Source organism: Anser anser (genome assembly GCF_964211835.1).
Source record: "Anser anser genome assembly, chromosome: 19".
Taxonomy (NCBI): Eukaryota; Metazoa; Chordata; class Aves; order Anseriformes; family Anatidae; genus Anser; species Anser anser.
In genome coordinates this window covers 4,526,512-4,550,134 of record NC_139740.1, presented here as the reverse complement: position 1 = coordinate 4,550,134, position 23,623 = coordinate 4,526,512, and the positions used below count along the sequence as shown (strand labels likewise).

The following is a 23,623-nucleotide window of genomic DNA, read 5'->3' as shown; positions in this document are numbered from 1 at the left end:
TGTCCCTCTCACATGCAGCTTAATTTCTCTGATTTGCTGCTGCCTGAGCTGCTCTGATTGTGCATCGTTGTTTTTACCGCTGGAGAGGTTCGAGGATGGGTATCTGGGTGCTGTGCTTCTGAGGTGCCCATGGCAGGATATCTTGGTTAAGGCAAGTGGTTCATGTGGGTTAGAAATATCTGTGAAATTATATATATACATATATATATATATATTTAATATGCTTTTTGATATGGCCTGTTTTGCCAGCCTTACCTGTCAGGGTCATAAATGGGATCGGGAAGGCTATGTCAGGAATTAATAAGGGGATGGCAGGAGAATAATGCTGTCGCTTCCATCTGCTGGCGCTTCGCACATGGGCTGTCGGGGCGTGCTACAGCGTGGGCCTTACCTCTGCAATCAGAGGAGGAAACTGAGGCACGGAGAGGTCACTCGCCATGCCATGGCACCGGGGCTCTTGGTTTCTATTGCGGGCTTTCGGTTCCTTTTGTAACCACCAGACACTGTCTTTTCTCGGCTCGAGGGCTGAGCGGTCTGGCAGGGAGGCGAGCGCCCACGGTTGCTGATGCCCAGAGCTGGGGCACCCCGCAGGTGCTGCTTGATGCTCGTGATGCTGCTTTTGCTCTCATCCCATTTATAAATGGGCATTTGGGATATGCAGAGGCTGGTGCTGCCACTCAGCTTATGTTGGAGACCAGGAGGAGGGTCTCTCTGGAGGAGGGTGATCCTGTGCATCACCCACAGTGATGGAGGCTCAGCGCAGCCCCGGGGCTGTTCCACATCAGGGTCTTGCCCCATCAGCTGGTTTCACCTTTCTGGTCATTTAGGGGACAGTGCATCCCCTGTCGCTGGCTGGGAGCAGCGGGGTGAAGTGCTGCAAAGCTCCTGCTTATGGAGAGCAGGTCAGTGCTTTTAGCACAGGCTTCCTAATGTGACCACAGCATTAACTTTTACTGTGTAGTGTCCAATGGGAGGCAAATATTCAAAGGCTCTGAAGGGAGGAGGATGCTCGGCAATTTTTGAAAGTCATGGTGGGCGCCAGCTTCAATGGACACAAGCAGGCTGTCGGGGCTGTCAGCATTGCTGCCTCGAGGGAAGCGCTGGCTTTGCTGCATCCCTCAGCTGCTGGATCCACATTGCTGCTGTGGCTGTGGGGACCAGGGATGGCTGCAGGCAAACCCAGCCACGGACACCGCGTGTGTTCTGCTCTCCTTACGCTGTCTGCTAACTTGGCCCAAAGTGGGATGGGTTTTGCCTCGGTCGATGCAAAAATCAAAGCCCTAGGGTGATGTGGGCCAAGCACTGCTTGTGCTTGTGAAAATGATGGCAGCATTTAGAAGCAGAGAAGTGCTGTTACTAGAAGGAGTTCTGTAGGCAAAGAGTTGAGGGGGAGGGCAAAAATAGCTGCAAAATGTTAAAAAAAAAAAAAAAAAAAAAAAAAAAAAAGCTGTGACCAAAAGCAATTTGCACTCAACCCACTTGAGAGTTGCCCTCCCAGAAAAGTAGATGCTTATCTGCCCAGCCCAAGGGACCCGTGGCTGCTGGGGCAAATTGCCTGCTAATTTCTGCTAAAGGCAGAGCGATCAGGCTATCTAATTAGGCAGGTATTTACACTTTCCCAATTAAATGTGGGGAGTGGAGCCTATTCCCAAGGGGACACAGACTTCCCAGGTAGGTGCCCGGATCAGTGTGCTGGGTCTTTTGATCCCTCCCAGGAGCTGGCAGATGTGAGACATGGCTGTCTAAACCAGATACCTGCTAATTTTGAGGCAACATTTGGAAGTCAGAAGCAAAGAAACCACTTAGGGTTTCCCTGGAGGTAAGAGGGAAGGAGGAATAAGTTGCTGCTGCCCGGGGAGCACTGAGGGGGAAAACCAAAGGTCTGCTCTGACCCATGTGCCAGCAGAGCAGAGTGGCCTCGCTTTGCTGAACTTGTGCTGTTTCATTATTAGTGGTAGTATTGATTTTCAATGTTGTTATTTCACATATTGAAGCAATACATTATTCATATTCATCATTGCAATATATTATTATTACTTTCAAAAAAACCATCTAGGCACTTCCTGTAAACAAGAAACCGTCTTCAAGTGACCACCTCAATTGATGTGTCCCGAGCAGTGAGTGTCGTAGATAAAACAGAGTGAAAAAGCTGAGAAAAGCCCAGGATGAATGCAGTGGCCACGTTTTGTAGCAGCTTTCAGAGTGCTAAATGTGCTGGGTTAAGTTGGTGCCAGGACACCAGTGTGGCTTTTGTCCTGTCTCCGCCTTCCTGTGTCACCTGGGCAAAGTCACTTTGCCTTCCCCGTTGACCTCGGTTCCCATCACTACATGGCTAGCAGCATGTTTTTCTTTCCTTGAAGTAGTGGTTTGAGAATAAGGGTGTTAAATAATGTTCAAATCTGGTGCTGGGGGAAGGTGGGGGGTGAATAATTCCCAAAGGCTGTGGTTCTGGGGGAGCTGGGTCCAGGGTCCTGTTGGAGGCTCTGCCCAGACCAGTGCCCATGGCGCTCTGATGCAGCATCCCAATTTCGTCTGCTCCAGTGGGTGGCTGTGGCAAAAGGGCATGGAGGTAGGAATGGAGCAAACAGTGATGGGAAGGAGCAGGTCCGAGGCTGAGAGGGAGCTGAAGGCAGGCTCAGGGTGCAGGATGGAGCTGGGGGACCTGCAGGTTGAAGCCAAGGACAGAGTTGTTGGAGCCAGGCAGGGACTGCATGGAAAGGAGTGCAAAAGGGCCATTCTTGGGGCTCAGTCCTGATTTGCTAAAAATACAGCTTCTGGTAGCTTGGCCCAGCAGGACTTGTGCTCGTGAGCTGCAGCTGGAGCACAGCTCGCTCCCATCTGTGCTTGTGGCTTGGGGCTGGCGAGGGCTCATTCTTTCAGTGACCCATTGGTGCTGCTGCACAGGGTGCAGTTGGCCTCGTCCCACACTGGGCTGCCCCAAATGGGCTCTGAGCTCTCCTCTGGACCCCCCTGGGTTGGGGGACTTGGCTGGCCCTACTCAAGGGCATCAGTGCTGTGATGGGAGCAAGGGGGAAGCAAGGGTGTCCCCCTTGTGTCGGTGCCTCATGTCCATCAGGAGTGCTGTTGTCTCTGAGGGCTGATGGGCTTTTTTGGCCTGCTGGAGCCCCAAATCAAGGAGCAGCAAATCCCCAAGCTGCCCGTGGGTCACCTCTTGGACCGATGTCTGTTGTCTCAGTGAGAGAAGGACCCTGGCAGTGAGCCCACCAGGTATATGAGCGAGAAGTCTTGGCTAGCACCCACCTCCTGGTGAAGCCATCGTTCCTGTCCACCTTGTGCTTGGACTGGGGAAAGCTCTGCCAAGTGGGTGCGGGTGCCCAGCAGCAGCAGGCCCTGTGCCAGCTCCAGCGATGTCCTCGGAGAAACCTGCAATGAGGATTTGGATCTCAGCTTGCAGATTGGCGCCTCAGCCCCGAATACGTGCTGCTGACTAATCCCATCATCTCTTGGACTGGTCTCCCCGTATGCAGAGCTGGTGGCTTCATCCCGGGAAAGGTGTCCCTGGCTCTGGGATGGCTGTGCCTTCACACAGTTAACTCTGGAGTTAACCTCTGCTCCAGTTCAGTTTATAAGCAAATGTGGGGGTCAATGTGCTCGTGGCTTGCTTTGGGGCTGGGGTCTCTGTCATTTTATTAGGTAAGGAAATGAATTGGTTTGTACTTCAAAGCAAGCCTGTGTCATTCAGACCAGGTATCACCATTGCACCACAATTTTAGAACAAAGAAAGAAAACAGAGACAAAACTAAAAACAGGAACCAGCAGATAAACAATCCACCCGTGCCGCTGGCGCTGAGCTGAGCCGAGCTCCTTCCTGCTCTCAGCCATCTGGCAGGTCAGCCGTGGGGCTCAGGGCTTTGCTGGGCTTGCGGAGCCCGGCTCTCCTGGTCAGCCCTTCCCAGAGGGGCAGCCAGCTGGGAAATGATTGAAAGTATTTTCCATTCATAAAACAAAATAAAAATTGCCAGGGTGTGAGCACAGCACCTGGCTCTCCTCATCTGAGAGTGCCCAGGTGGGATGCTGCAAGTTCACGCTCTGGCCTGGGGGAGGTGTTTCTCCTGCCTGTGTCGTGGGGCTGACGCCAGGGTTTCCATACAGGGGGTGGTTGGCGAGCCCCTGAGCTGCAGGAGCGGGGTCAGGGCTTGGGGCTGCGGCTGCCTTGGGGTGCTGGGGAGGGGGAGCTGGCACAGGAGCGTCCTTGGTGGCGGGCACCTGCCGGGTGCCCGTGCCCCCACCCGGTGTCGTTGGAAATCGGTGTGGGGTTGGTCCCTGGGAGAGCTGCCTTGGTGCGGGCTTGTTCACGGCAATGAGAACCCAAATACTGGTGTGTGGAGGAAAAGGTCAGAAATGAGAAGTTTCATTTATTTCTGGCTTGATTTTTACTTTCTGAATCACAGTCAGATGAGTGCAAACGCTGTTTCGAAATGATAGGTTGAAAGGTTTTGTTCTGAGTCCTTGAGACCCCCTCCACTCCTCGCCTTTCGCACCCTCAAAGCAGATGCGTTTTGCTGAAATTCAGACCAATTCACTGAGGAATTTGCTCACTTTGAAACAGTTTATCTGATTGCTTTGTTCTTTTTGCCAAGTTTCTTGCAGCCCTGTTGTTGCTTCCATGGTGATTTAATTTGTTTTTGTTAAACCCAACCCTAAGCAGCATCCCTGTGATCGTCGGGGCTGGTCCTAAGGCCACCCGTCGTGGTGACCCGCAGTCGGTACCCAACTCCCAGAGCACATACAGGCTCGCTTCTATAACGTGATCCCTGCTCCTGGTGCTGCAAAACACATCTGAGACTTTGCCAGCTCAGGGATAGCAGATCCCAGGGCAAAAGACAGCAAAGGTGTGCAGTACCAGGACTGATGGCTCCTGTATTTTCCCATGGAGCCTTCCTCTCCAAGTCTGAAATGAAAAGTGGTGGTGGTTCGGAGGTGATGTTTGTACCTCTGGATTTTATTTTTCTGGAGCTCACAACCTCTGCACCCCGTAAGCCTTAGCCTTAAGCTCTGGCTGCTAATACAGGTAATCCTGGGGATGGAATTTGGGAAATCCCGTTAAATAATTCCTATTGCAGCAATGTGAAGGGCTCAGATGGAGATATTTGTGCAGAGATGACATGTCTTAAGCATTTCTCAGCTTCCTGTTGGCTTTCTCTTCTATCGGGCGTACTAGTGGCAGCTGAGCAGCGCAAAGCTGTACCGGAGGGAGCTGGGATAACAAACCACTTGTGATAACCACCGAAAAGCTCCGGTACTGTGGGATCCACAGCCCAAAACCCAGTTGTCCTACTTCACCAGAGGCTCAAAATACTTCTCCCCCGCCACCTAGGCAGCCTCTCCTCCTCCCCCAGCTCTGCAGGAGGCTGCGCATGCGCAGCGGAGCTGCGGCAGCCGTGCAGACCTGCACCCGCGGGTAACCTGCTTTCCACGACCGCGCCGCCTGTGCTTTCTATGCACGGGGACCTGCCGGGCGGTGTATTTCTTTTTTTGGAGTTGCTGCTCGGGGCTACGTGATGCCGAGCGCCGCCGTCTCTGATGTCACACACCACACACGTGTGTGTGGAGGTTCGTGGTTGTGATGTTCCTCCCTTTCTTCCCCTCCCTTAGGTCTTGCTCTTGCTGCGTTCACCTCCCCGGTGCGGTCAATCACTCTTTGCTGAGAGCAAAGTGGGGCTGGACAAGTTTCACTGAGCAGCAAAATGTCAGTCCTGCCCTGTGTTATGGAAAGCTCCTGCCTGGACCTGTAATTCCTCCCCGTCCTTGGTTCCCCTGCCTGGCTCTTGGCACGTGGTGCTTTGTATCTTCAAGTTTTACCTGCTGTATGATGTCCCAGATGCTTTTCACGGTGGGTTTGCTGTTGCAGGCAAAATACCAGACACGAAATTGATGACCACAGGGCGCTTATTGCAGGGAAGAGGCAGTTTTCCTGGTTCTCTCTCTCCTGGATGTTTTTTTTTTTTTTTTTCTCACCACCAGCTGGGATGATGCTCCATCCCGCACTGGTTATTTCTTATCTCCTTTCTAAGCAGGGGACCTTCGCTCTCTGACCAGAGACAATTCCTTTTGCTGTGCACTGGTGTGCTCTGTCCGTGGGCCAGGTCAGCAGCCTGGCAGGAGGAGCGGCTGCAGAAGTGGCCGACGTGCAGCTGCGGGGTGGCGCTTGGCTCTCGAGCATCTCACAGTCTGCTGCTTGGGGATGCTCCCTGTGCCCTGGCTGCGGACTGTCAGATGAACACCACCGAGCCTTCTCATGGAGCCGTTTTCTTTTGCAGATGTGTATGGTGAGTTAATTTGGGCTTCTTTCTGCAAAGAAGCCGTCTGTGGTCTGAGTCCATGGCTGGGCTCATCCAGCCCAGCTCTGCCTAGCTGCTAGGGGTGATGCCTTGGAGCACCCAGTGGAGAGGAGCCGTGGGACCAAGGGACCACCTCCGATGCCCCTCGGCTGGGCTGAGCAGCCCCCGGGCAGCCAGGTAAACAGCTCACAGAGGTGTCTGAACTGAGCTGTCTGCACTTTGCCAAGATGAATCACATCTCACGTTTCTCTTTCTCGCGCTGGGCTGAGCCCCCCCTCCCTGTGCTGCTGCAAGGAGCTGCCCTGGCCCCCAGCCCTGCAGGACCCGTGGTGCCCGCTGTGGGGCTGCCCACGTCTGTGTGGACTTAAGGCCTGGGTGCTGCTTCATCCCCTTTGTGTTACCTTCTGGAGGTGCTCTTTGATATTAAAAGGACTTCGAAACCACTTTTGCACGTTAGGTGCTTTCCCTGATCTGTGGTGGGAGTCTCTCGTTCAGCCCAGTTCTCAGGCATGGTGAGAACAAGGAGTGAGCTCTACATCTTAGTAAGCTTTCCAGTTCTCACGAGTGCTGGTGTAAACGAGCTCCTGCAGTTCAGCAAGACAACGTTACCCTTGTGTTTGAGGAGTACTCAAGTCCCAAGGTGCCCTGTGCTGCTGTATGCCGGACAGGGTGCTGCTAGGCTGGTAATAATACAAATCTTAATTTCTTACTGCTAGAAAGCATTTCTTGCTGCTTCATCTGCTCCATTCCCGTGGTGAAGTGTCCCTCAGCATGGCAATCCTTCCTGACAGATGCTGTTTTCATTCTAGAAGCAGATTTTCTGGTACCACAAGTTTTATCTTCTGCTTTAAGATGAAATCACCAAAATCCTCTTTCCCGTTTCACTTCCAAATACCACAGTTTTCTCAGAATCCTGTGTTATGTGGAAATCCCACAGCAATTTTAAAGTCACCAGTTCATATAATGTCTTGTTGCTCGTCTGTTGCATTCAGACTCAAGATGTGCTGCTCCGACCATCCCAGAGCAGAGGCAAACTGCTGTGAAAATCTTCTTCCAGAGCAGTTCAAGGCACAGGTTGCTTCAGATGCTGCTGTGGTCTCCCATCCTTCCAGTAGAGATGCATCTCTAGAGCTGGACAGCTCGGAGGTGGAGTTTGCCAGTGACAGATGGGGCCACTTGTTCCTGGCTGTTATTTTTCACATTGAGGCGGTCACCCAGATACCCCGTGTGTCCAGGAGGCCATGTGTTGCTTGTTAAACCCAATATCCAATTCACCTTTTGGTGGTTATGCTCCTCTGAAAAACCACCCTGATCTCGATGTCTCTGCCACCAGCATCCAGTCAGAACTCTGTCTGAGTTTCTCTCCTTGGCATGTTGCTCCCTGCACACATCCCCAGCACCAGACCCCTGAGTCTGCCTTGATCCTTGGAGCTGCTCTGCTCTGTTCGCTCACTGGTGCCCTGAAGGCAGCACGTCTTCCCACCACCGGACCCCGTTGCGTTGGGTCCCCCCTCAGCCTGCTTCCCAGCCCCGTACTGGGTGATTCTGTCCCGTGCCTCTTCCTGGCAGCCTGAGTCGTTTACCCCTAAATCCTGCTCTGGATGTGCCTTGCTCACCCATTGCTAAGGTTTTCATGTCCCACTTTGGAGCAGGGCATGCGTGAGCTGGCCACGTGCCGTACCCCTCTCCTGTGCTCCCTGTCAAACCAGATGAGAAAGGTGACTCAGCTGGGCTTGTGTAGACAGCATTAAATTACAGATTTTTGCTTTGGATTCTCCTTCCTGTCCTTGGAGAAGATCCTTAATTTCTGGTGTCCTCTTCCATTGCTCCCTCCCCATCCCAAGAAATTGTGTGGGGGAGGAATAACAGAACATTGTTTTCCTTGTTGTTGTACAATTGCCTGATGGTTGTCTTTTGCTATGTGTAAGTACAGCAGACAGCATCATGGGGCCTTGGTGTGTTTCACGTTTGTAGTGTGCCCTAAGTAATTGAGCTCCTTACTCCATGGATAAAGAGAGGGGACAGTCCTGTAGGGTGCAGGACTGTGTTGGTGCTACCACCGACTTCTCAAAAAATCAAAGCTAAGGGAATTTTTTCAGCAGTGTACTTCATTCTCAAGCCCGTACCTTTACTTGGCAGCAAGAGAGGTGGTGCTCTTGGCAAGCTGATGTGGTGTGGGTGGATGAGGAGGTTCATGGGTGAGATGATGGGCAGAGATGTGGGTGCTGACACCCAAGCAGATCTCTCTTGCGTTTGCCCTCTGTGGCTTCATCAGTGGTTGGTTTGGGTTGGTTCTTCTGTGCCAGGGTTCAGGAAGGGCTCGCACTGGGTTTTGTCAGCCAGTTTTCGGAATAGCTTCTCCATTTCATAGAATCACAGGGTGCTTTGGGTTGGAAGAGACCTTAAAGATCATCTAATTCCAACCCCCCTGTCATGGGCAGGGACACCTCCCACTAGACCAGGCTGCCCCCAGCCCCACCCAGCCTGGCCTTGGGCACTGCCAGCGATGGGGCACCCACAGCTCCTGGGGCAGCCTGCGCCAGGGTCCCACTGCCCTTGTTTCACTTCTCTGCTGCCTGCATCTGTTGATTTGAGGAGCGGAGGCTCCCTGGAGGTGGAGTTTTGCAGTCCACGTAGTGAAGGTCAATCGTGGTCCCCACCATGGCTCAGGGTGCTCTTACACCTTGGGGTAAGAGCAGCATTTGTCCTCGCTCAGCGGGACAGGAACCCGTGGGCCTGTAAGGAAATAATGCGGTGCCGGGTTGTTTGTGCGGTACGTTCTCCTTTGCGAGCACCCTGAAAGGATGTTTGTCAAACCAGTTGCCTCCTGGATCTTTTGATACGCTGCCTTTGTGTGGTTTGAACGAGCACCTTATCACCTTCATCTCCCTGCTCTTTGATGCACAGCACTCACTTCAGCAGTAAACAGATGATGGTTGAAGTCTGAATCTTAAAAATTGCAGGTTCCTCACCTCTTTGCCTTATTTTCTACAAAGACTTCCTCCAGCTGCTCCCATTCTCGGCTCTGAGTTTCTATCTTTGGCTGCTGTACGGGCATAGAGGAGGCAATAAAATCTTGCAAGCTAAGGATAGTTAAAACCAGGTTTTCAATGTAATCTAAGAAAACCAGACACTTTCGCTGGAGGAGCAGGTGCCACGCGTGCACTTGTTCCACTGCGTGACACAGCGGTGGCTCCCCCGCCGCGATGGGGATGCATCTCCTGGGCGTCCTGTGCTGTTCTGCTCCCCACTGCCCGCTTTGATGGTGCCGTGGAGGAGGTGGGAAGCTGAGGTGTTGCTTGAGGGAGGTGACGACTTTGCCTGAGGTCCCTGCTGATGTGCTTGCATGAGGACCTTGACCTGAAAAATAGCTCTGGTTCAAATCCGACTGCTTTAATTCCCAGTTAAGTGGTTTTCCTTCTGTTTCAGCATCAGCCCAAGCTCCTTTTTTCTTTATCCTCATCGGAATTATTGCCCTTTTGTCCCTGGTGCCCTAAGCCCTACTGCAGCAGCGAGCCAAGATGCTAACAAATGGGTTAGCATCTCCACAAAACAAATCATGTCTGTCCTTCCACCCGCTGCCATTGCCTGAGGACCTGGGCAGCGTGTTTACGGGCTGGTCCCTCCCGTGGGTGAAGGGGTTTGTTTTTCCCCTCCCGTTTCCTGCCTGGGATGCTCAGCCAACAGCCTCAAAACAATCGGGGCAGGAAAGGGCGTTCTGCTGTGAAGGTACCCGTGGGCTTTCCCTGGTGCAGGCGGAGTGGGGCCGTGCTTCCCTGCTGCAGGTTTCCCTCCAGGAAGGTAAAGGATTCTCAGCCAGGTCCTTTCCTGCCCATGGGCGTCTCGAGGAGATGCTGCTGGGATTTGCTGTCATGGAAGGGGAAATCTCAACTTATTTCCCGGTTGCCTGTGTTTCCTCTCTTCGGGGAGGTGGATTAGGGCCAGCAGGATGCTGGCTGGGGTGGTGCCTCCCCAGGGCATCGTGCGGGAGCTGGGCAGGGGTCTGCCCTGCTGGTGGGGTGGCAGTGCCCGGTGTCCCCAGAGGGGTGGTCTGATTTCCTTCACTGCTTGGCTTGGGAGAACCAACACAGGACTTGATCTTTGAGTTTTTTCCCTCTGGTCCCATCTAATGGTGGTGTCCTGGGCTTGACCATGATAGGAGAGATCAGAGAAGTCCTTTGGATGCTGGAGTTAGGACTAATGCGGACTTAACATAGAACAGCAGATGTGTGACTCCCAGTTCATGTTCTCACCTGCCCTGTCCAGACCATGTGGACCAAGGCTGGTGGCCTTGGTGGTCATCTCAATTCGTCTGCTGTGTGCAGAGGGGCCCTATGCGCCTGGGGCAGCATCATCCTGGGCATGAGGGGGCTGAGGGGCTTTCATTTGCTCTGACACTGAGCAAGAGGAAAGCTGAGAAAGGGAAAGGTCTGAGAGCAGTGAAGGCGAGCAGAGTGACCGGGAAAATACTTAGACTGACTGATTTTTCATATGCTTTGAAAACTTCAGGATTTTGGCAGACTTCCTGCCTCAAAGCAGGACAACAACTGAAAATCAAAACCCAATGATCAGCAAATTTCCCTCTTTATGGCAAGAGATGAATGTTTACCTGTTCAGTGTTGGTTAACAGGAATAATGTAATTTATCTGGCCACCTTTTTAACTGTGACAAACAGAAGAAAATATCTCAATTGGAAACCTTCCAAAGATCTTACATCCATACAATGTTCCGGGACAACTTCACAAATTCTCCAAGATACTTCCTCCTGTGCATTGCTAAAATTGTTGGCCATTTGTCCAAAATAAGACAAAACCTCGAAGCAAGTTTTAAGAATCCCACGTTCCGTCAGAAGCCAGAGGGCTTAAATGTTGTCACGGCTGTGGCTGGACACGCGTACCGTTACCGGCGGGATGTGAGGCTAGCTGGAACGAGCCTTGCTCTCCGCCTGCCTCGTCCCGCAGAGGTCTCCTCCTGCACTGGATCCACGCCTCTGTGGTTCCTGGTTCCGCTCTCGGTCTCTGTCAGTTCCTCCTGCCAGCTTTGTTGGGGCAGCCCATGGATGCTCCCCGCTGACGCTGTCATTCCTGTGTGGCAGTGATGGAGAGGAAGGTGCTTGCTGGGAAGTGCGATGGTGGGGACTTGTCTCGGCTAACCAGCCACGTGTATGGACGGTGGTGATGTGAGGCTGGGGACTCTGTCCAGATGAAGTCTGGCTACCTTCTTTGAAGGAGTCTAGCCCTTTCTGACTTTGCTTTTGTGGCAGGAGGACGCTGTGGAGGATCAGGAACATGCCTGGAGGGCTGAAGATTTGTCTTCTCTGATAACTGTGCCACAAATCACAGTGGAACAGCGGAAAAACTGCTTAGCTTTTCCAAACACTGGCTTTGCTGCCTCTTAAATGAGGATGGTATGGCTTGCACAGTGCTTGGAGGCTGCTTTTAAGGTGTAAAGTTACAGGAGAAGGGAAAGCAATCTCATTTTAGGGGACATCTGGGGCTTGAAGCCCCACAGCTGTTTTTGTAGGGCAGGGTCCAACTCGTGCAATGTGTGGTGGGACAAAGCCCTTCTGCCTGCTTCGCCCAGCTCCTGACAAGGCTGCACAGAGCGGGAGCAGCAACCTGACCGCGCTTTTCCACATGCAGGAACAGGACTTAATGTCTGAGGGCGATGCTAAGTGTTTGCCTGGGGCTGTTCCTCACAGCTGCAGTGGTGTCTCTTCCGTCCCTGCCTCCTCAGAGCAGCACCTCTGGTGCTTCAAGTGGGGGCTGTGTTATGCTGTCTGCAGAGCTGCTGTCAGCAGGTTTGTGACAGTCCAATATCAGAAAGCTTCTCATCATCTGCTGTTTGGCTTCAATTTGTCCCCAGACCTCTTCTCTCTTCCCTGGGTGGTTCTTAGTCTCTCTCTTGAGTGTGCTTGGCACCTGATGAGAAGGCAAGGGAACCCACATCCTTTGCAACATGTTGCTCTGCCTGGAAATATGCAGCCAGCCTTGGTCCTGTCCCCTCCACCTGCATTGAGTCATCGAGTCCCTCACATCAGCTGGCCAGCCTGTGGTTTTGACAAAGATGCAAAGATTTAACAGCTCTGCTGCTGGGAGTCCGGCTGGAGGGAGATGGAGAGAGGACAGTTTATTTTTTTTCCCCCAAAGTTCATCATCACTTAAACACCCTCACAAAACATCGATCAAAAAACGTTGACCTCAGCCGATGTTTTTACCTAGTGCTCGTAAGTTTTTTGATAGAGGTCTGTGGAAAGTCTGATTACGTCCAGAACTGTCCCCTGCCTTGTCATTTTGCTCAGTGTGGGCGGAAAGGAAGGGAGAGTTTGGGGAATAAACAGCAGAGGCTGAAAAGTTCCTGCTTGGTTGCGGTGGGTGCAGAATCCTCTCCCACGAAAGATGCTTCCATAAGCACCGCCTGGGGAGAGGAGGTTTAGATCCGTGTGTGGTCCATAGCACACCAAGGAAGAGAAAACAAAGGCTCTGTGTGTTCTCTGGTGTGAAAGTTATGATAATATCTCTGTCATATTTTGTCCTTAAATTCCCTGCCTGCTCCGCACAGCGATACCAGAAACACCGTGAAGGGGTGGCAGGGCTGGTGCAGGGCTTGCTCCTAGTGCACGTCGAGGAGCGCGCTCCCCTCCGAGGACCGAGCTGCGCTCTAAAGCAAGCTGACGTGCAGGGAGGTGTATTTTTGTGAGCTGGGTGTTGTAAAGGGTGCTTATGAGTCATTGCTGTGCTCTTAGTCACTGCTTTCCTCTTGCCACAAGTCATGACTAAGATGCTGATGTGCAGATTCGCCACTCATTCAGTCCTCGGCACAGGGGCAGAGCATCTCGCAGGCGCTCCTCGTACTCACGCTGTGGATGTACAAAACTTTTGAGGACCGTAATAACAGGCTGTGGCAGCAGCAGGCAAGGCAGGAGGAGCCCATGGGCCTCTTCGGGGCAAAGGAGAGAGCTTGCATTTAGCAGGTCAGAGGTTCCTCGGGGGGTTGCTTTTACCTGTTTGGAGCTGCTGGTGGCTTCTCTCTGGTGTAGGAAGGGATGAGGGGTGGGGCTGGGCCTGCCTTGGCTCTTGGGGAGCCCCAGCAGCTGGTCATGGCTTTGCTGAGCCCTTTTGGGCGAATTGTTGGGAATTGGGAATGGGTGGAGGTGGCTGTGGAGGTGCTTCCTCCAGCAGCAGACGATGAGGAGGCTGGGGGCCGGGTGGAGCCTCTGCTGGGATTGCAGCGGCTGTCGTTCCTGCCAGGGAGGAGCTGGGAGCTGTGATGGGCACAGCCACCGCTGGCTGCTGGGCATCACGCATCGGCCAAATAAGCAGAAAATGAAGCGTCTTGGGGTAGGTTTGGGAAATGCATGAGCATGTGGCAGAAGTAAAGGAATGTGCTGGTCAGGATGAAAGTAAAGGTTTCCTTGGCAGGTGGTTTTTTTTTGTAGTATTGGTAGGTTTTATTTCTTCTTCCTGGATTATTTTCATGCACTTGCGTTGCCTCTAACCAGGAGGCAAAGTGTCTGTGGGATGAGCCCGTCTCTGTGCACTGGGAGAGGGGAGGTGCCTGCCCTGGGGTCTCTGAGGATGCTGGGGCTGGCACTTCAGGGGACAAGGGACTCTCCCCTGGGCACCAATTTGCTTGTGGTTGGGGCAGAGCTAGGAAGTACATGTTCTGGGCAAGGGGCCTTTCTTTTCCTGGTGTCCCAGACAGATGCGTTTGAACTGGGTGGGACGGATAAAATCTTCTTGCCCCCAGCACAGCCTCTCCAGGCTGAGGTTTGGGCTGGCACCCTGAGCCATGGAGGAGAGGTGGGACAGAGCCGTGTTGTGAAAGGGGCACAGCTGGGTGCGCAATCTGTGCTTTCACAATGTCCTCGGATGCTGGGGCTGAGGTGCCCTCGGTGTTTTCCTGCATTGCCCCACGGCCATGGGGACATTTTCTTGACGTTGGCTGCACAGCAGCAAGGTCACAGGGCTGGGGACTTTCCTGGCTATGCTGGCAGGTATAAGGCTGGCACCTGGGGGTGCCTTTGTGGCCTCCACCAGTGGTCACCAGAACCACCAAGGGTGATCCATGCGTGATGCAAGCAGGGGAAGCTCAGGGTCTGCCGTCACTTTTTCCACCCAAGCCCATTGCAAGGTGCTGCAGCTGTAAACTGTTGCGGTGTTCTCTCTGGTGGAGGCTAACCCAAGATTACCTCCTTGCCACAGCCACGTAAGTGAGACTTGATCTGTCCCGCAGACGGAAGTTGTGAGACAGCAGATATGCCTGCACTGGGTCGGGGTGGGTGCCATGGTCCTACAGCCTCTTGTGATCGGGCTGTGGATGTACGCACCCCCTTTTTTTTTGTCAAGGCTGAGAGGGATTGGGAGAGTAGAGAAGATGACAGCTAGCAAAGGGAGCTCTGGGGTCGGAAAAGGTGACAGGAGACAGTAACAGGGATGTTTTACCTGGAGCATCTTGTCTGTGCTACAGCAGTGTGATAGTGCTGTCTTCTCTGCACTTAGCTAAGGGCCCACTATGCTAACTTTCTTCCTTCTCTTTACTTAGGAGATGAATTAAAATGCAGCACACCACGTGCACAGAGGACAGGATCTACCACGCGCTGGAAAGATGTCTACACGGGCTTAGCAGAGATGCTGTCTCCAGCAGATGGGCTGGTAGGTGACCTGTTGGCCATGAGCCTGACCCCCTGACAGCCTTGCCGGGGTCAGACTTTTCTGTCTGTGCCTGATTTGCCCTCTCATTGCCAAGCTACCTGGGTAGAAGAGACCTGCAGGCGCTGCTAGAGGCTTGGAGGCCTTTTCTCCCTTCCAACATGCAAAGTTAGAGGTGGGATCCAACCTATTCCATTTCCTGAGCTTCTTACTGCAGAGGAAGACGTACCGAGATGCTGAGCAAGTCATGTTAGGTCTTATGTAGGCAAGGACTGAGCAGAGGAGTCATGTGTTTTGCCAGTTGTTCATGTGTGAGCTGGAAAGAGGAGTTGTCGTTGCTCACCATGAAGAAAGAGTCCTTTGTGTAATCAGCCAGACGTGCCTTGCTTTGATGTATAAAGACCTCACAACCTCTGGGTGTATCTCAGCTGCATTGTCAGAAGCAAGCGTCAAGATATTGTTATCAACTTTGTTTGAATCTGGCTTAGATACTGTGGTGGCCATAAAGACGTGAGCCGTGGAAGGGCTGTGGAAGGCTTCGAGTTGGCAGTGGTGAGGGCAGAGCAGCAACGAGCAGAAGTCATTCCTACACCTGATATTTTGACTTCTCATACGCGTGCTTTTAGGCTTCAGTTAAATCACTCCCTTGTCCTGTTGTGGCTGAAAGAAATGAATTTGAGGGGCTGTCAAATCCAAAATTATTTTTTCTGTGTAGTTCTTCCGTTCTGGAGTTCTCCCCCTCTGCTTTTCCACTGACAGTCAAGAAAGAGGTGACAACCATCTCCCGTCTGCTGCCGAATGCTGGAGCGATGCCTCTGGCCGTGCCCGTTTCCTTGCACCTGCCAGAGCAATGCCGGCTCCCTGTGCGGTAGTGTCGCCCCAGGGCTTGGTTCATGCAGTTATCACCAGCCTTCCTGGGTCCTTCTGGTCTCCCCACGTTCTGGGATCCAGTCCCCAAAGCATGTCCTACATTCCTGGCTCCTGGAAGAGCGACCGTGCCTTCGGCACCATTAGCATGTGTCCGAAGGAGTCCCTCTGGCCAAGCGCCTCATTGTGCTGCGCAAAACTCACCTCTTCCTGTAATTATAATTAATCAGCTTCTGTGTCGCTCACAAGCTCTGCCCTTCAGTAATCCCAGCCCCTTGGCATTGCTTTAGATAGCCTCTAAAAAACGACTTTGTAATTTTTCCAGCTCGTCAGCAGAGATGGTGCCGTACGGGGCTGAGGCGGCTGGCGGTGGGCTCTGCTGGATGCAGCCGTGCTGCCCGGGGGTTCCTCATTGCTAGTGCTTTCCCCCACCTTTCTGCCCACTGGCTTTCACGCCCCTTTGTGTGGGTTTTGTGGAGTTTAGTGGGGTGATCTGGCATTCCTGGGTGAATCTCAGGCGCTTTGCACATCAGAAAGTTCCCTTTCATCAGCCGCGCTTGTGCTTGTGCCAAAAATCTTGAGTGTGACCGGTGAGCCCGGTTCCCGCAGTCGTTGGATTCAATGCTTCCAGCTCTGCTGCGTCCCAGCCCGGGCACTTTTGCTGGGTAGTCCCCGGGGCAGCGTTTTGTGGCTGATGCTTTCAGTGCTCTTCCATGTGGGCTGGCTTTTAAAGCCTTTGCTTTGAAGAGCTGCGGCTTCACATCCTACCCCCTTTCAATCGGAACTGGAAGCATTTTGTTATCGCAATAGCATGCGATTTAGGGAAAGCAGAGCATAATGCACAGATATCACCACACCCCTTAATGGCATATCCTATTTCTTTACAAAAACAGAGTGGAAATGTTTTTATGTTCATGTCTTTGCTGTTTTACAAGCATTACAGCTTTATTACTGCGGTCCTGTGTCAGACGCAGGCTGCTATTTATGGCAGGGCTCTGTTCCTCGTATGGTTGGTGAATCTCTCCATCTTGTTCTTAGCCGTGCAGCAGCCTTCTCCTTTCTCATTTGCAACTTCTTATATCACTTTTATTTCCCAATTTATTTGCTTTCCCCTGCTTTTCCCCATTTCCATGCACCAAAATAATGTACTCCAGATTGCAGCTCTTTGGGCTGGAACCCAGCTGGAATTTTGTTCATTTTTCAATTATTTGAGGCTTTGTTTTTATACGATAACTTTATAGAAGGTTGCTCTGGAGCGGGTGAGTAATCACTTCCGATGTGGCATTTTCCCCCTGCATGAGTGACTGAATTGCGGAGGTTTGTGAATTCAGCGAAGGGGAGAAGTGAGAGTGCCTTGGCCCTCACAGGTTTATATCCCAGAGCCCACGGTGGGCTCTGGGGTCTAAATTGACCATCTTTCCTGAACTGCAGCCGTTATGGGAGGAACAAAATAGAAAAGGGCTGGGAAAGGTGATGAGCTTTTCCTCATGGAGATCTGCTTTGGGAGGTCTGGTTGCCTTCCTCCACGTTGCTGGAGATGATAATAAAATCCAGGTATGCTAAAGGAAGAAAAATATTTTCTTGTTCAGTAGAGAGCAATGAAACAGAGTGTTTTTGGTGGAGGAGAGGGCTCGGGCTGGCTGCCCTAGGGGATCAGTGGGGTGAGAAGGGCTGCAGGAGCTGGGGAGGTGCTGCGGAGGCTGTAGGGCAGCCCGGTGCCCCAGAGGTCCTGGGGATAGGAGGATGCTGTTGTGTCTCTGTTGTGGGGTTGCATAGAGGCAGGAAGGAGGAAGGATGCTGGTGAGGAAGGTTAGAGAAAGGATGAAGGTCACTGGTGTGCTGGAGAGCCAGAGAAATGTTCAGTGGTATGTTTGTGAGCTCAGGGAGTTTGATCTGCTCAGCTTGAATGAAAGGAGGCTTAAGACTGCTTGATTGCAGTCATCCAAATATCTGCATGGGGAATGCGGTCTGGTGTGGGGATGTTCCAGGTTAGCAACCGAGTAGCAACCTTGCAAATTTCAGCCACTGAATTGCTTTCAGCAGCCTTGTGGTGGGCTGTTGGGCTGGGATCGCTGCCTTCCCCTCCTCTGCCTTGTCCGGGTGGAAGCACCACGCATGGATCCTGCTCAGGGAGGTGCCGCGGTGCCTTGCTCGCGTGGCTCTAAGCAGCTGCCAGGGAATGGGGGCTGCAAACTGCGCCCTGGTGCAGCCTGGGGAGCTTCATCAGAGCTCCCCCCCCCCCTTCCTCAAGGGGATGCTCTGCCTGTGGGGATGTGCTCTGTGCACCTCGAACCCACCCACATCCTCCAGCTGCTGTTGGAATTTTTCCATCCCTCCTGGCTGTCCATTGCAGAAAGTCAGCTTAATCTGGTGGAAAGGATGGGAGTGGGTCTGAGGGAGGGAAGAAATGGAGATTTCTGCTTTTCACCCCTCCAAGTGCGTCACTTCTGACGGCATCAGGAGCTGCTCACTGGGATGCTCGCCCCTAGCACCGTGGGCGAAGGCAGCTCGGGCACGCACTATTTCTCCTTTTCTTCTTTCTTTCTTTTTTTTTTTTTTTTTTTCCGATTTGACAGTCGCCCCCTCTAAAAAGAGGCAGAGGGGAAACGGCGGCTGCTGAGGTCAGGAAGGAGCCGCTGCGGGAGGCGGGCGGCTCGCGGCAATTCTCAGAAGAGAAATCGCGAAGCCTCATCCTTCCGAGGCCGCCCACGGGGACGCTGCTCCCAACCTCCGGCACGCTGCCGGCCGTGCCGATAGCGATCGAAGCCCCAGCTCGCCCGCGGTGCCGCCTCTGCTCCCCTCGGGTCCCTGCTCCCAGCATTTCCTTTGGGCTTTCCTCTCCCAAAGGGAGATTTTTCTCAGGGTCTGCATAGCGTTAAGCACGGTTCAGTGCTGCGGGTCTGCGTGTCGGAGCCCCGACACAGCTCCAGGCTGCACTGGGCTCCAGGATGCCTGTGGAGTTGTGCATAAATCCAGCCCTTTCTCCATATACAATGGAAAACCAACAGTGTTGGTTCGCTGTTGTGCAGCAGAACTTGGCAGGCTGAGCGTGGGGGCGGGTGGATGTAAGCAGTGTTTAGCCGTGGGGCTGCTGCCCTGCTGGGTGTCCTTGGTGCCTCGTGGTGCAAACTCATTTAGGGTCTGGAAGGTGAAGTCCTGGGTTGTGCCCCCTGCACAAGGTGCGTTGATAAAAGCTGACCTGGCCACTGCTAGAGCTCACCCCACCAGTGCTTGGCCAACCCGTCTGAGTGGAGGTCATGGGCAGCAGGGCTCCAAGGACGCTCCCAAGCTGCACTTTCCCCACAGACCCAGGGGCCTCCCTTGCATCTCACAGTGAGAAATGTGCTTTTGGGGAATTCAAGAGCAAATGCCGTGTCCAGGAAAGTCTGGTTCAAGCTTTCTGTGTGCCCTCAGTGCGCATTCTCCCCTTGTCCGCAGCAAACCATCTGCTGGGCTGTGCTGAGACAGGTGAGCAGCTGCAAATAAAACCTTCTGGACGTGATTCCCACCTGGCCACAGCCTTTCCCTAGCCTGGGAATAAAGCCAGTGCTGCCCTGCAGTTTGTAGAAGTCCCCAGCACCCAGCTGTGTCCTGGTTGGTCACTGGGCACCTGTAGGAAGATGGAGATGACACTTGCAGAGCAATGACTTGTGCGCCATTAGTGTCACCGGGGACTTTTGTTCCTGACCCATGAACATGAGAAACTTTACCCTCAATGGTTGAATAACCTTTTTGGTCTGGATACAGGGGAGAACTCTACTCCCAGTGCTTGGAAAGTAGGTGCTCGTGAACTGGGCTGTGCATAGAAGGAAGGGAATTCCCACCCAGCTCAGGGTCCCGTGTCCTGACCAATGCCCAGTGGTGCCGGCGCTTTGCTTTGCTGCGCGGTCTTTGTTTATTGTGTCCAGGATTTCCGAGCTGCATTTTGTGCTGGAGAATATTTTTAGCAAGGATGCAGCTGTTTTGGTGTGTCTTTGGTTAATGCTGCATTGCCCAGTTTAGGAGCTGGGCTCCTGGCAGCCTGCTGCCTCCCAGCACTGGTTTGTTTTGCTGTGGATAATCCCAGTGCCTTTCCAGGACCGTGAGTTAAACAGAAATTCCTCTGCTCGTAGCGGAGTTATTTAAATAAACCTTGCTGCATCTTCATGCTTTAGCTCAGATTTCCTGTAGAACACCCTGAAATGGGTCAGAGGCCTCAGCCCTGAATTATATTTGTAAGCTGCTTCCCTGCTGCCCTCCTCTTGCCCCTGCTGCCTTCCCATCCCTCCCAGCCCATCCACTGTGCATTTGCCCCAGCACCTCTGCAGGGAAGGAGCCCAGCACCTCTCCCTCCGCCCTGCTGGGCGCCGAGCAGCAGCGAGCTGCCACTGCTGCTTCCTCCTGCCTCGCTAGAAGTGAGAGGAAGGAAGGAGCCCGCGCCTTGCTCGGGCTATTTGTGCTCGTGGTCGCGCTCATGCAGGAAGCGGCGTGCTCCTCAGCTGGTGATGCACTGAGATGCGCTTTGGCTCCGCTGGGCTGGGGCTGGGCTCTTCTGGGTGCACAGCAGCTTGAAATAACCCCCAAAACCTCCCTGCTGAAGCAGGAGCGGGTGTTTGAAGGTGTTGTGTGAGCCCAAGGTCAGCAAAGCTTCCAGTGGCTCTGACCACTTCTGCTGGGACAGTTGCTTTCGTGAGCATCTCACAGATGCTGAGGCTTTCCCTGGAGGATGCTGCACTCTAGGACAACGTTGATTTATTTGATCTGCTGCAGTCCTCTAGAGCAGAGCCACAGCCACTTTTGTAAGTCACTACAATGGCACAGAGGGAGCCTTGGAGCTGAATTACCTGGTTGCTGAGGCTGTGCCCTCACTGGTCAAGTGTCACAACATAAGGTTGCACGAAAGAACTTCGACTCATTGAAAATAAAATGTTGTGTGGCAGAGGGAGGACTCTGCAATGGGGAACAGTTCCTGCTGTGTTCCTTCTGCTGTAGGCAAGGCATGAAGCCACAGGACTCACGGGTGTCCTGATGCCTGGAGGACAAACAAAAGCTGTTTTTGCAACCTTAGTGCTTGTTTTGCTTGTCTTACATCAGCCTTCTTCCAGCTGCACCATGGCAGACCTCTCTCCTGCTTTAAATTCCTCATTTCACATCTAGTTAAGTGTATAAAGGTAACTTTATGGCATGAATTTGTAGCTTCTGCAGCTTGGGAATAACAGGACAACATGGCCTGTAGGTTTGTGAGGAACACCCTGTCCCCTTGCCAGCTAACGGGGTTGTCTCTTCCTTGTTAGCTCCAAAGCTTTGGTCAATGCATGTGTGTTGGTGTGTGTTATGTTTCTGTGCCACTGCATAGACCATGCAAGTGAAAAAAGGCTGTATTTATATTTGTTTTCCCTCCTTGATCACTAACCTGGCTTCCCTTCAGTGAGAGATTCTTGTTTATTCTTGGTTTTGCTTTCTGTTGACTGAGTTTGGAAAAGTCCTGATGCCGGCACCCCAAATCATGCTGTGGCTGGTGCTGAGCTGAGCAATGTCTGCACACTGTCTGCTCCTGCTGCTAACATCCATGGAGACGTGGGCCAGGAGAGACACAAACAAGGACCCTTCCAGATGTTGATATGCTAGGTGTTTGAGATTCCTCTATAACTTCCCTCCGTGGGACTGCGTGCGGTGGCCGGGTCCACAAGGAGGATGGGGAGGATGCTGTTCCCTCCTCAGTCTGCAGATCCCGATCCCTTCTAAGCCAGCGAGCAGCCCGTCCTGCAGGACACATGGTCAGGATGAAGGATGTGCCTGGTGCCTTCACGCAGGTCGTTTCCTCTAAACCGTCTGGGAGGGCTGGAGGTGGCCCCGACCACCAGGAAAAGCCACAGCTTTGGGGAGCGCCTTGGGCCATTGTCACCAGCGGGGTCCCTGCACTTGTCTGAGGAGGGAGGCCGGGGAGGTTCAGCCAGCTGGGGTGAAGGACCCTCCATCCCTTTGCAGTTCTCCTCTTTCAATACCTGGCTAACCCGGAGGGGTTTTAATGTATTTTATGACAGTTTGGTGGTGTTGAGGAGGTGGAATAAATGCTGGGCAGGCTTAGCAGTGATGCTGATGTGTTCAGCAGCTGCAGCGATGCTGCTGTGAGCTCTGACTCTGCATCTCCAGGGTCTGGCAGAGCCAGTCGGTGGGATGGGCGTCACTCCTTGGCTGCAATGCAGCTGGAGGGGCTGGTGTGTGCATGATGGGGACCTGAATTTTGCATTTGGTGCACTGGGCTGCAAGAGCACTGAGATGCTTGTTAAAAAGTGATGCTGCTGTGATAAGCACCATTTGGAGAGCTTAAATCTGTCCAGATCAAGGGTGCAAGGTTAATTTTCCTCCGTAGCAATATGACCCAGGCATCAAACACCTTCTCCCTGACCCCTTCCCACTGCTCATCCCTCCTGCGAGTGCTTTGGGCCGGGCTGTGGGTCACTGTGCTCTGTTTCCCTTGCAGCGGGGCTGTGCCTGAACTGCTGGAGCCTGCAGGAGCTGGTGGGCCGGGATGCTGGCAACTACCTCATCCTGGTGGAGAAAATCCTCTGCAAGGCCAAGGAGGTGAGTCGGGGGCTGCTGGCTTTGGAGTGGAGCTTTGCAGAGCTTGGTGGGTGATTTGGGGTTGGGTCAAAGCATTGTTAGAGCTCAGGATGTGCTCCAAAGTGATGGTGACAGCTGCCTCATGCGTCCCACCAGCTTTTGGCACGTGGGAATGGACAGGAAAGCAGCCAGCTCCCATATCTGCTCTTCAGGCAGCACTGCAGGTCCTTGGGGAAGGGTTTGGGTTTCTGCAAGCACAGCTCAGCGCCGTGCCTTCTTCAGAGCTTCCCAGGAAGCCCCGAGATGCTGGTCCAGATTGGAGCAAAGCAAAGGCTTCCCCTTGTTTTTGATGGAAACTTTGCCACTGCTCTGCCTGCAGCGCAAGGGATGGAGCCAGGGCGCTGGGGACAGCAGGCAGGGTCTGCACTGATCAGCATGGCATGGTCAAGCAAAACGGGGAGGAGAGCATCAGTGGGGCCGATATTATCGGCTGCAATGTCCCATCACGCCATCACGAGCGGAAGAAGCTTGGGGCTGCCGCAGGGATGACCTGGGAGGAATCCCTTGATGTGGGAGGAAGCGGCGGTGTTTGCTGAAGCCTGGGATTCATGTGATGGGGTAAATGCTGCCTTTCATTTTGGGGGAAAGAAAGGCTGCCTAGCTAATACGTTAATATGATTACTGCTATTCCGTTTAATCTTTTTTTTTTTTTTTTATGGCTTGGATTGATCTTGTTGCGGGTGACGTTTTATTACGTTAGGGTTTATTTATGTATGTGTTTATTGCACTTTGTGCTGTGCTCGTAAACAAGGGGAGACAGTGTCCACAAGCCTGCTCTTGAGCCATCACCATGTTTCCTGATGGAATAATCCTGCTGGCTATTTACTGGAAGAGGTTGGGACAAAAATGCATACTTGGCATCGTGCTTTGCCATGCCCTTGCAGGGGCTGGGCTGCCTGGCCACCACCCCAAACTGCCTCCTTTGAGCTGCTTCCATGAAATTTCATGCAACTCTGTGAGGATGGAGAGCATGGGAGGGCTGGGAGCTCGGCTGAAAGCTGCTTCTGGAGGCTAAAGGCAGCGTGTGCCGATCTGCCCCTCACATCTGTGAGGGTTACTGGTGCCTTAAGGGTTATTTTCTCGTGGACACAAGTGGTCCCCATCTGCTGGGGATGGTGACACGATGGTGTGGGTCAGGGTGCTCAGATTCACGGTGCTGGGGAGTCTTCTGACACCACTCCAAGGATGCTTTTGGGTAAT

At 53.0% G+C, this 23,623-nt stretch overlaps 1 protein-coding gene across 5 annotated transcripts in view; it reads left to right on the top strand.

Moving 5' to 3' along the window:
- The window catches only part of PIK3R5 (phosphoinositide-3-kinase regulatory subunit 5), a 58,268-nt gene that overhangs the window by 17,035 nt on the left and 17,610 nt on the right, over positions 1-23,623 (top strand). For 3 of the 5 annotated variants that reach the window (XM_083804839.1, XM_083804835.1, XM_083804836.1), the window contains exons 2-3: positions 14,847-14,956; positions 22,284-22,384. In XM_083804839.1, the coding sequence (XP_083660965.1) occupies positions 14,860-14,956; positions 22,284-22,384 (198 nt within the window). In that variant the 5' untranslated portion in view covers positions 14,847-14,859. Of the gene's footprint in view, positions 1-221; positions 1,672-8,900; positions 13,276-14,846; positions 14,957-22,283; positions 22,385-23,623 lie in introns of those variants that run through there. The other 2 variants (XM_083804837.1, XM_083804838.1) reach the window with 2 other exon arrangements.